The sequence below is a fragment of the Sus scrofa genome, chromosome 18, assembly GCF_000003025.6.
Source record: "Sus scrofa isolate TJ Tabasco breed Duroc chromosome 18, Sscrofa11.1, whole genome shotgun sequence".
Taxonomy (NCBI): domain Eukaryota; kingdom Metazoa; phylum Chordata; class Mammalia; order Artiodactyla; family Suidae; genus Sus; species Sus scrofa.
Window position 1 is genome coordinate 40,525,726 of NC_010460.4, and position 12,497 is coordinate 40,538,222.

Sequence of the window (12,497 nt, forward strand, 5' to 3'; positions counted from 1 at the left end):
ACTAGAATAGTAGGTATTCAATAAATATTTGTTGAAAGAATGAATACGTAAAATGAAGTTGACCTCTGTTATGAATCTATGATTCCTTCAGAGCAATGGTTCTCAAAACGTGGTCCTAGACCACAGCATCAGCAGCACTTAGGAACTTATGAAATATACAAAATTCTCAGGCCCACCCCAGACTGCGGAATCAGGTACTGTGTCTAACACGCTCTCCAGGTGATTCAGATGCATGTACAGTTGGAACGCCGCTGGGTCCGAGCACCTACAATTCTATATACGCAACAGGACATGTGATGGACCACATTATTGGATGTTATGGACCTCAAGGGCCTGCAGACAGGCCTGAAGGCTATGAAGGAACAGACCAATATTCTAGTTTTGCCTGCTCAAGGTAACAGGAACCTGTTAAACTTCAGTGCCCCACACCCCTACTACTGGGAATGCTATGGAACTCCTAAAAAGCGGAATCAAGAGTGGTGTACAGATGGCCCTCAAGCCCATGAAAAAATGCTCAGCATCACTGATTATTAGAGAAATGCAGGTCAAAACCACGATGAGGTACCACCTCACTCACACCCATTAGAATGTCCATCATTAACAAGTCAATAAATAACAAAGGCTGGAAAGGGTGTGGAGAAAAGGGAACTCTCCTGCACTGTTGGTGGGAATGTAAATTGGTACAACCACTATGGAAAACAGTATGAGGTACCTCAGAAAACTACATATAGAATTACCATATGACCCAGCAATCCCCTTCTTGGGCAAATATCTGGACGAAAGTTTCCTTGAAAAATTTCACCCCTATGTTCACTGGAGCACTATTCATAGTAGCCAAGACATGGAAACAACCTAAATGTCCATCAACCGATGAATGGATTAAGAAGATGTAGTATATATACATAATAGGGGAAAAAAAGAACAAACTCAGCCATAAAAAAGAACAAAATAATGCCATTTGCAGCAAACATGGATGAACTAGAGACTCTCATAAGTGAAGTAAGTCAGAAAGAGAAAGACGAATACCACATAATATCACTTATATCTGGAATCTAACATAAGGAACCAATGAACCTTTCCACAGAAAAGAAACTCATGGACTTGGAGAACAGACTTGTGGTTGCCAAAGAGGGAAGGGGAGGGAGTGGGATGGACTGGGAATCTGGGGTTAATAGATGCAAGCTATTGCCTTTGGAATGGATAAGCAATGAGATCCTGCTGTGTAGCACTGGGAACTATATCTACTCACTTATGATGGAACATGATGGAGAATAATGTGAGAAAAATAATGTATATATGTATGTGTGACTGGGTCACTTTGCTGTATAGGAGAAATGGACAGAACACTGTAAACCAACCGTAAATGAAAAAATAAAAATCACTTTAAAAAATAAGAATGGTGGACAAGGAACTCCCAAGGACTGGAGAGTGAGGGCAGGAGCCCCACAGAAACTGGCAGTCTTCTTTGACCTGAAGCAGCAGGCACGGAGCATATTAACAAGCCCACAGAAGTGCCAAAATAAAATAAAACTATGTCCAAGCCAGTGACCAAGAGCTGAAGGGCCAGGGACTGCAAATGCCTATAAGCTGAAAACTGCCCCCAAGTGCCAGGCACAGATGCAGGAAGAATGCTCTGTGGAAAGAAAGGCCCCTTGTGGTTTATGACTCTGGGCAGGGCGACAGCCATCATTTCCTTCTGGGCAAAATCTCCAAATCAGGAGTTCCCTTCATGGCTCAGGGGTTAACGAACCCACCCATGAGGATGCAGGTTCGATCCCTGGCCTTGCTCAGTGGGTTAAGGATCCGGCTGCTGCCGTGAGCTGTGGTGTAGGTCCCAGATGCGGCTCGGATCCCAAGTTGCTGTGGCTGTGGCTGTGGCCAGCAGCTATAGCTCTGATTTGACCCCTAGCCTGAGAACTTTCAGATGCCACGTGTGTAGCCCTAAAAAGCAAAAAAAAAAAAAACCCTCCAAATCAATATCAATAGCCAAAGCCCAAAGCACCTAGATTTCTCCTCCCCTAAGCTCCTTCTGTAGGAATAGCAAAGTGCTGCCCTGATACTTCATAAGTTCCCCAAGGAATGGAGGCCCTAGAAGGAAACTCACATTAATGAAAGAATCATCTACTGTGTTCCCTGCTCCCGTCACTCCAATGTCTATACTGTAGCCACAGGGATCCCTCAAGCCCTTGGTTAACTCTGCAGTGGCTCTCCACCGTCCCTAGACAAGGTCCAAACTCCATAGTGCGGCAGAGGAGGGCTTTGAAAAGCTGTCCCTGTCCTTGTCCTGTGGCCTCCTCTTCCCTTCCCTCTTCCCTCTGTCACTCCCCTGCTCCCACTCCAAGCTCAGGCCATATGGAACAGCTTTCACATCCCCCAACACAACGCCCCCACTTCCAGGCCTCTGCATAAGCTCTTCCCTCCACCAGTCGCACCTTTCCTCCCCAGCCCACCCCCAACCCTCTCCCCTCCGTTCCTCCTGGTACATTTTGCGCCTCCTCGGGGTTTATCTCTGCAATCCCAGAACCGCATTTTGACCACTCCATCTTCCCCAGTGACACCCCGCACACAACATATAGTTAAGCCTTCTAGGAGCTTCCAAAGCTCCTTGCTGCTCTGCCATCATAGATGTGGGTAGACTCTAGACCATAACCTTTATCCTTTTTTTAATTTTTTTTTTAAATTTTTTTAGGGCCACATATGGAAGTTCCCAGGCTAGGGGTCAAATAGGAGCTGTGGCCACTGGCCTATAGCACAGCCATAGCCACATGGGATTCGAGCCACATCTGCAACCTCCACCACAGCTCATGGCAATGCCAGATCCTAAGCACTGAGCGAGGCCAGGGATGGAACCTGCATCCTCATGGGTACCGCTGAGCCATGATGGGAACTCCCAGACCATAAACTTTAGATTCTATCTCTAAACTGCCTAAATGCAAAGCCCCACTTCACCACTTAGTAGTTATCACCTTGGGGAAATCACTTGAACTTTCTGAGCCTCAGTTTCTTATCTGTAATGAGATGCCTCCCTTACTGTCTTGTAAAGTTAAATGAATTCATCTGAATTCATATATGTAAAGGCAAATGGTAAGAACTATGTGTGAACTCTTTGTGAGAGGTGTGTGCTATCATTCTTTCTCTACTTATCACACTGTATAATTGTCTGGAGGGCCAGGCACTCTATTCAGGGACAGACACTGCATACACATCTGCTGAATCGATGGTAGCTCCTCTGCACTCTCTCACTGTCCCACACTGCCTCACAGTGGCTGCCCTCCTAGAGGGCAGAAAGTATGACACCATTTGTTCCAATGGGAATTATTCATTACCATCAGGATAAGTAGACAATTCTTACCTATTTTCTAAATTAATGAAGCAAATAAAAGAATATACACAAATGGCCAATAAACACATGAAAAGATATTCAACATCATTAGCCATTAGGAAAACATGAATTAAAGCCACAGTGACATACTACTTCATATCCACTAGGATGGCTACAATCAAAAAGCCAGACAGTTGCAAGTGTTGAGGAGGATATGGAGAAGCAGGAACCCTCAGACACTGCTGGTGGGAATGTAAAATGGTTCATTCATTGAAAAACAGTTTGGGAGTTCCCATCATGGCGCAGCAGAAACGAATCCAACTAGGAACCAAAAGTTTGCAGGTTCGATCCCTGGCCTCGCTCAGTGGGTTAAGGATCCAAAGTTGCTGTGAGCTGTGGTGTAGGCTGCAGATGTGGCTCAGATCTGGCATTGCTGTGGCTCTGGTATAGGCTGGCAGCTTAGCTTTGATTAGACCCCTAGCCTGGAACCTCACTATGCCGCGAGTGCAGCCCTAAAATGAAAAGAAAAAAAGAAAAACAGTTTGGCAGTTCCTCAAAAAGTTAAACAAAGTTGAACACAGTTATCACAGGACCCAGCAATTTCACTCCTAGGTATATATCCCTAAGAAATGAAAACATACTTCCACACAAACCTTATGCACAAATGTTCATAACACCATTATTCATAATATCCCAAAAGCATAAACAACTCAAATACCCATCAACCAATGTAGACATAAACAAAATATGGTATAGCCATGCAATGGGATATTTATACAGCCATAAAAAGGAAGCAAGTACTACACATGCATGCTACATGAATGAACCCTTTAAATAGTATGCTACGTGAAAAAAGCCAGACTCAAAGGTTGCAAATTGCATGATTCCATAAAGAAAAGTATATTAATGGTTACCTAGGGTGGAGGGGACAGAAGTGACTTGCTGATGGGGATTTTTTTGGAGTGATGAAAATGTTCTGGGGAATTCCTGTAGTGGCTCAACAGGTTAAGAAACCAACTAGTGGAGTTCCCGTCTTGGATCAGTGGTTAACAAATCCGACTAAGAACCATGAGGTTTCGGGTTCGATCCCTGGCCTTGCTCAGTGGGTTAAAGATCTGGCATTGCCGTGAGCTGTGGTGTAGGTCGCAGATGCGGCTCAGATCCCGAGTTGCTGTGGCTCTGGCATAGGCCGGTGGCTACAGCTCCAATTCAACCCCTAGCCTGGGAACCTCCATATGCCACGGGAGTGGCCCAAGAAATGGAAAAAAGACACACACACACAAAAAAAGAACCCAACTAGTATCCATGAGGATGAGGTTCAATCCCTGACCCTGCTCATTGGGTTAAGGACCCAGCATTGCTGTGAGCAGCAGCGTAGGTCAAAAACGAGGCTCAGATCTGGTGTGGCTGTGGCTGTGGTGTAGTCTGGCAGCTAAAGCTCTGATTCAGCCCCTAGCCTGGAAACTTCCAAATGCTGCGAGTGCGGCCCTCAAAAGACCAAAAAAAAAAAGCTCTGGAATTAAGGTTGTGATGGTTGCACAACTCTATGAATATTCTAAAAACCACTGACTTGTACACTTTAAATGGATGAATTGTATGGAATGTGATTTATATCTCAAAGCTGTTTTTTAAAAAAAGAAGCAACTAAAACAGTAGTGAGAATGACTACTTTTTATTTTTTGAGAATAACTATTTCTAAGCACTCGCTATGTGTCACATAGTATATTAAACACCTTTTGTATATTCACTCATTGTCTGGAATTTCAAAAAAGGTAAGAGAGGCTAAGATTATTTTTTAAAAGACAGCTTCAGGAATGAGCTTAGCCCAGCCTAGAGCACAGAGCAGACACTCAACAAATTTTGTCTCTGCTTCATTTGGTGATACACTGAGAGACATGTGGGCACCGACCTGGGATTGTGACAAAGTCTCAGGGAGGACAGCAGCCTGGAGCTGGAGGAGAAGAGGCCTGTTAACCCTAAAACTAAACTGGAGAGAAGCTGGGAGAGGTGCTGTGCTCTTGGGGCAGAGCTTAGGGCAGGAATCGCCGGCATGGTGCACGACCACAGGGCAGAGCTGAGTGACTTACTCTGGACTGCCCCCTGCTAAGGGAAGTTTTTGGAAGGCCATAAGGGGGGGAGATGGCGGGGGGGCGGCAGTGGTAGTTAACAGGCACAGACTCCTGCCTTGGATGGTCTGAGTTTCAAAATGATTCCACTGAAACAAGTTTCTTGGCCTCAATGGCCTCAAGATATCTCACTGGCAAAATGAGAGTGATGAGAGTACTTACCTGGGAGAACTGGAAGAAGTAAATGAGTTCACTACATGGAAAGCAGTTAGAACCACCCCAGCGCACTGTAACAGCTCCCTAAACCTTCGCGGCTGCTATCAGCACTTTCATCACCACCACCACTATCGCCATCATCATGGAGAGGTCTGTCTGACTAGCCGCTCGAGTGCCATCCCGGAAGGAACAGGAAAAGGAGATGGCAAGGGGACACCAACATTTACACTTGGGGGTCTGCTCGCGGACTGCCAACTTTACACAGAGCTCGCCTATGTCGATGCGCTGGGCAGGGAGGAAGGGCGTGATTTGTCCCAACCCCGCGGCGCAAGGTCCTAGAGATTCCAGCCCCAAGCAGGCGGACCAGAGGAGCAAAAGAATCGGGAGGCTCGCCCCCTCAACCCGGCAGAGAGATTAAGGGTCGGGGAAGTTTGGGGGTAGAAGGAGCGAGAGGGAGGAGCGCGGGTTCGCTGGGCGGGGCTGGGGGAGGTCCGTCGGGAGGGAAAGGCCTTTCCGGAGAGCGGGAAGCGGGAGAGCGGGCGCTGCAGCCTCCAAACCGGAGCCGGGCGCGCAGGGCGCGGTACCTGGAGTCGAACTTCTGGCCGTCGGGAAACGTCCCCACGTAGTGGTAGCGCACGAAGTCGCCACTGTGCACGGTGCGCGGACACTCGTCGGGCACGAAGCGCCGCTCGATCTGCAGTTCGGTGTCGGAGCCCAGGCCCAGGCCCGCCACGGGGGCCGCCTGCCCCGTCACCCAGAGCAGGAGCAGGAGCAGCGGCGGGGGCGGGGGCCGCCAACTCCGGGCCCTGACCGCCATCCGGGGCAGCGAGGAGAGGAGGGGGCGCGGCGCGGAGCCGGCGAGGGCGCACAGAGCTCGGGCGCGTGGGGCGAGCCCGGGCGCTCGGCGGCGTTTGCAAACGTGGAAAAGACTCCCGGCCCTCCCCCGGCAGCAGCCACCCCCCTCTCTCCCGCCCCCCGCCCCGCGGCCACATCCGAGGGAGGGGAGGAGCCTCGGCCGCGAGCCAGGACCGGCCTGCTGCTCCCTGCGCCGCCGGGCCAGTGAGCCGGCCCGCCCGGGAAGAGGCGGGCCTTCTGGCAAGTTCAAAGGGGACCCGTCCCCGAGGGAGAAATCGTGAACTCCTCGGGACTGGGCTTCGGCCCAAAGTTGGAAAAGAAAACTTTTGCTGCCCAAGCAAACCCTAAGGTCTCCGCCTGCCCCTCGAGACTCTCCGGATTTAGGACCAGTAGAGGCTCCTACGTGGCGGTGGATCCAATTACCCCTTGCTGCTTTGGGGAGGGAGGAAAACTTTTTTTTTTTTTTTTTTTTTGAACTTGGTTTCAAGGCTGGATTCTACGTGGAAAAAGACTGAAACCATTTTTTAGGATTTTTTTTTTTTCAGGATTTTCTTTTCATACTTAGAGAAAGGGTATTGTGAGACCATTGCTAAGTGTTCACTGACCAGTCAATGGATGTACTTAATCGCAAACGACCCACATGGTCTCACACACGTGATCGGGTCAGTTAGGACTTAATACGAGAGACCCAGATGCTGCGGGAACTCCATTAGTTAAATGCATTCTTAGCTTTGAATTGGTTGACCTTTTATCTTTCCAACTATCATTTAATGTTTTTTTCTTTAGCCTCACCAGCAGCATGCAAAATTTCCCGGGCCAGGGATGGAACCCAAGCCACAGCAGTGACAACGCCAAGTCCCCAACTGCTAGCCACCAGGACTCCCAAGCATCCTTTATTAAGAGCAAAGACAGGAGTTCCCATTGTGGCTCAGCAGTAACGAACCCGAGTCGCATCCGTGAGGATGCAGGTTTGATCCTTGGCCTCGCTCAGTGGGTTAAGGATACCGCATTGCTGTGAGCTGTGGTGTAGGTCGCAGTGCGGCTAGGATCTGGTGTTGCTGTGGTGTAGGCTGGCGGTTGCAGATCCGATTCAACCACTAGCCTGGGAACTTCCATGGCCATTGGTGAGGCCCTGAAAAAAAAAAAAAGAGCAAAGACGACCTTTCCAGAAAGCCTCCCTCCTACAGACCTCCTCTCATATCTCACTGACTAAAATTGCATCCCATGCCCATTGCTAACCAATCAGTAGAAGAGAAATATGATTGGTTTAAGACTATTTAAGATTCATCTCCAGAGAGCAGGGAAAGGGCTTCCACTCTCCAACCAGCCTTCTCTGAAGTAGAGGCCTACCTAAGCTTCCTAAACAAAACCAGAATCCTGTTAGTAAGGAGGAAAGAATGCAGAATGGCGTTTGGTTTGTCAACCAGATATGTTTGCCACAGATTATCGATTGCATTGGATGTCTCCCTTTTCCCTCAGTCTTCTCTATACCTTTTTTCTTCTGCAGTTTTTCCTCTAGTCTTACCGGTTACTGAATAGACTCTAAGTTAAAATTATTAGAAATAATAATACATGGAGTTCCCGTCGTGGCGCAGTGGTTAACGAATCCGACTAGGAACCATGAGGTTGCGGGTTCGGTCCCTGCCCTTGCTCAGTGGGTTAACGACCCGGCGTTGCCGTGAGCTGTGATGTGGGTTGCAGACGCGGCTCACTCGGATCCCGCGTTGCTGTGGCTCTGGCGTAGGCCGGTGGCTACAGCTCCGATTCGACCCCTAGCCTGGGAACCTCCATATGCCCGGGAGCGGCCCAAGAAATAGCAAAAAGACAAAAAAAAAAAAAAAAGAAATAATAATACAGGACTTCTCAAATGTTTCCATGTGCTGCAAAGAACTATGGCCATGGACCTCTGGGAGCTTCCTGTCTACTTCACCATAAGAATTCTTTGAGGTGTGATGTTTGGGATGGGCGGGGGCTAGGCAGATTCTGCATTCTACCCTCGAATCATTAATATATGATAGGATGTGGTTTTTCTCTTTACTTAATTTTACTTAATTTTTCCTTCCTCCCTCTTCCCAGTGAAAGGTCATTGGTAAGATAAGTACTAGTAAAACAACACCTTGTGAGCAGAATAATGCCATCAATGGTCAAGGTAAGCAGGAGAAAGTCTAGGCTTTTTAACACTGTTTCATTCTGAAAGGCTTCAAAGCTATCCAGCAACACAGAGTCAGAACTAGGTGCAGTTATCCCTCTATAATGAGGCCACACCAAGGCCCTTCAGCTGACCTTGAGAATGAACGTGATATCTTAGGGTGGGGCAGAGGGGTAGAAAAGACTGAGGCAGAGGACGGAAGAGGGAGAGAAGACAAAGAAAGCCTCTCTTCTCACTTTGGCTAGATGCAAAGTGAAGGGCGACTCCATGGGTATTCATGGTTGGGTAATAATCTCTGTACTCTCTCTTTCTGGAAAGGAACTGTACCTGCACATGCCTCCAGATGCTATAGGCATAAATATAGGATGATGGGTAAGAATAATGATTCAGAATCATAACCACCAGGGAAAGAATTCCTGTGTCTCATTGCTTACCAGATGAAAGGTTACTACATTGAGTTTAATCACAATCAGAAGATAAGGCTGAATTTGAGAGGTGGCCCTGTGTAATAAAGAATCTGCCAGGGAGTTCCCGTCGTGGCTCAGTGGTTAACACATCCAACTAGGAACCATGAGGTTGCGGGTTCAGTCCCTGGCCTTGCTCAGTGGGTTAAGGATCTGGCATTGCCGTGAGCTGTGGTGTAGGTTGTACACGCGGCTCAGATCCTATGTTGCTGTGGCTCTGGTGTAGGCTGGCGGCGATTCAACCCCTAGCCTGGGAACCTCCATATGCCGCGAGAGCGGCCCAAGAAATGGCAAAAAGGCAAAAAAAAAAAAAAAAAAGTATCTGCCTCCTTTTTTTTTTTTTTTTTTTTGCCTTGCCTTCAGCATGTGGAAATTCCCAGGCCAGGGAACCTGAGCCACAGCAATGACAACACCAGATCCCTAATCACTAGGCCACCTGGGAACTCCCTGATTCCAATTTTTTTTCTTTCTCTTTTACTTTTTACAGCCACGCCTGTGGCATATGGAAGTTCCCAGCTGGGGTCTAACTGGAAATGAAGCTAAGATACATACGCCAGAGCCACAGCAACACCAGATCTTTAACCCACTGAGCTAGTAGGGATCAAACCCAAATCCTTAGACAATGTCAGGTCCTTAACCCGCTGAGCCACAGTGGGAACTCCCTTGCCTCCATTTTGATGTTGACCACTGACAGCCTTCAAGCCCACTTCCACTGTTCCCTTCCTTCCCATCCGTGGGCAAGCTGATAAGAAAGCCCACAACTCCTTCTCTTGGCACCAGAGGGAAGTTCTAACCACACAAAGCCTTGGCCTGTGTGTGGGAAGGTTCAACCAGTTTCCACCCCTAAACACAATAAAACCCAGAGTCACTCGCCTTTCCTTTGCTGAAGCTATTTTTGGACTGGTTTAGGTGCCTGACCTGCTTACCCAGAAAGCCTCAATATGTAAGTAATAAATTTCTTCCTACTGACTTGGTGCCTATGCGGCCTCATTAGTCTTGACAGCAAACCAATTTTGGGTAGGGAAGGATCCATCAGACTTCTTTTTTTATTACTCAATGAATTTTATTACATTTATAGTTGTACAATGATCATCACAACCCAATTTTGTAGCATTTCCATCCCAAACCCCAGCCCAACCCCGACCCTGTAACCTGTCTCATTTGGAAACCATAAGTTTTTCAAAGTCTATGAGTCAGTATCTGTCCTACAAAGAAGTTCATTGTGTCCTTTTTTAGATTCCACATGTAAGTGATAGCATATGATGTTAGTGTCTCACTGCCTGACGGACTTCACTTAGCATGATAATTTCTAGGTCCGTACGTGTTGCTGCAAATGCCATTATTTCTTTCCTTTTAATGGCTGAGTAATATTCCATTGTGTATAGGTACCACATCTTCTTTATCCACTCCTCTTTCGATGGACATTTAGGTTGCTTCCATGTCTTGGCTATTGTATATAGTGCTTCAATGAAACTGGAGTACATGTATCTTTTCAAGTCATGGTTTTCTCTGGATAGATGCCCAGGAGTGGGATTGCTGGATCAAATAGTAATTCTATTTTCAGTTTTCTGAGGAATCTCCATTCTGTTTTCCACAGTGATTGCACCAATTCATCAAACTTCTGTAGAGTAACCACAACACCTGGCATATCACCCTGGATTGATGACCAGGAAACTTCTCAATCTGGTGTCAAAATATGTAAAGAACCCAGATTCAGATTCACATAAACAGGTGGATATAAGTAGTAAAAGAATTTTCACTGCTTTGTAAGCTGGGTAATCATCAAGGAGCCATGTCCAGAATGTAGCCCAGGATGTGGTACTGGGCTAAGCTGTCAGACTACTGAACTGTACCTCCGTTATTTTTCCCTGCCCAGCATCACGGCATCACTCTTTCTTCCCCTTCCTCCTTTTCCTCCTCCATTGTATAGTTGTACAGTGATCACAACCCAATTGTGTAGCATTTCCTCTTTCTCATCTTCTTCTTTCCCATCACCCTCTCTCTTTCTCTCTCTCTCCCTCCCTCCCTCTGTTTGTTTGTTTTGTTTTTTGCCTTTTCTAGGGCTGCACCCGTGGCATATGGAGGTTCCCAGGCCAGGGGTCCAATCGGAGCTGTAGCTGCCAAGCCTATGCCAGAGCCACAGCAACATGGCATCCCAGCCGTGTCTGCAACCTACACCACAGCTCACAGCAACACTGGATCCTCAACCCACTGAGCAAGACCAGGGATCAAACCGCAACCTCATGGTTCCTAGTCGAATTCATTAACCACTGAGCCATGACGGGGACTCCTTCCTCCCTCTGTTAATAGCACCTAAATCTTGCTTGGGGAACAACCCCTCCACCACTATCAGTCTATAGGGCTTGAATAAAGCTGATCCACTCCTGGGATTTAGGGTGGATATGTAACATAGGCTTGAGCAGTCAGTGTACTGTATCTCCTTGACCACAGAGATTGTTTCCATGACAGCTACATGACTCTTGTTAAGCCAATGAGTATAATACATGGAATTCTCATTGGAACTGAGAGAGAAATCTTAAGCCTAGATCACATCAACCAAGCTGGACTAGAATTGTTCCTCCTCTCCTGGGAAGGCTTTGTTACCAGCCAATTTTTTTTTCTTTTTAGGGCAGCACCTGTGGCATGTAGAAGTTCCCAGGATAGGGGTCCAATCAGAGCTGAAGTGGCCAGCCTCCACCATAGCCATAGCAACGCAGGATCCAAGCTGCATCTGGGACCTACACCACAGCTCATGGCAGTGTTGGCTCCTTAACCCACTGATCGAAGCCAGGGATCGAACCCACATCCTCATGGATCCTAGTCGGGTTCATTAACCACTGAGCCACGAAGGGAACTCCCTGTTGCCAGCCAATTTATGATCCAAATTACTTCCAGCTGGAGCTACTAATTTGTTGGCCATCTTTGGCTTCCAGTAGCCATCTTTGCCTCCACAATGGGAGAAAGTACAAAAAATGAAGCAATACAACAGAAAGTGAAACTGAGGGAGAAATTACTGACTATAGCAAATCAGCACTCAGACCCAGCTGCTCCTGAAGTTCCACCCCATGACATTTCACATGTGTAAGCCAATAAATCCTAAATTTTTTTTTCTTAAAACAGTTTGATTTGGATTTTGGCCCATTGTTTTTTTTCCAAAAGAATTTTGACTAATACTTGCTAAAATGGAATTATCAATCCCTGGGTCTTCTTGCTGAGAGATCAAATCACTGTTAGGCAAATTGACTTCTTTAAATTGCTGGTGGATAGAGCTTTCGGGTTGTGGCTCAGTGGTAGCCTTGCTGGGGGTTAAGGATCCCGCATTTCGGTGACCTGTGGTGTAGATCGAAGACTCTGCTCACATCTGGCGTTGCTGTGGCTGTAAGTCAGCTGCTACAGCTCAGATTTGACCCCTAACCTGGGAACTT

At 47.3% G+C, this 12,497-nt stretch overlaps 1 protein-coding gene across 1 annotated transcript in view; it reads right to left on the reverse strand.

The window, feature by feature from the left end:
- Positions 1-6,534, reverse strand: part of FKBP9 (FK506 binding protein 9) — a 45,889-nt gene extending 39,355 nt beyond the window's left edge. Inside the window, 1 exon segment of the mRNA NM_001252232.1 lies at positions 6,189-6,534. Coding sequence (NP_001239161.1) covers positions 6,189-6,421 — 233 coding nt within the window. The 5' untranslated portion in view covers positions 6,422-6,534.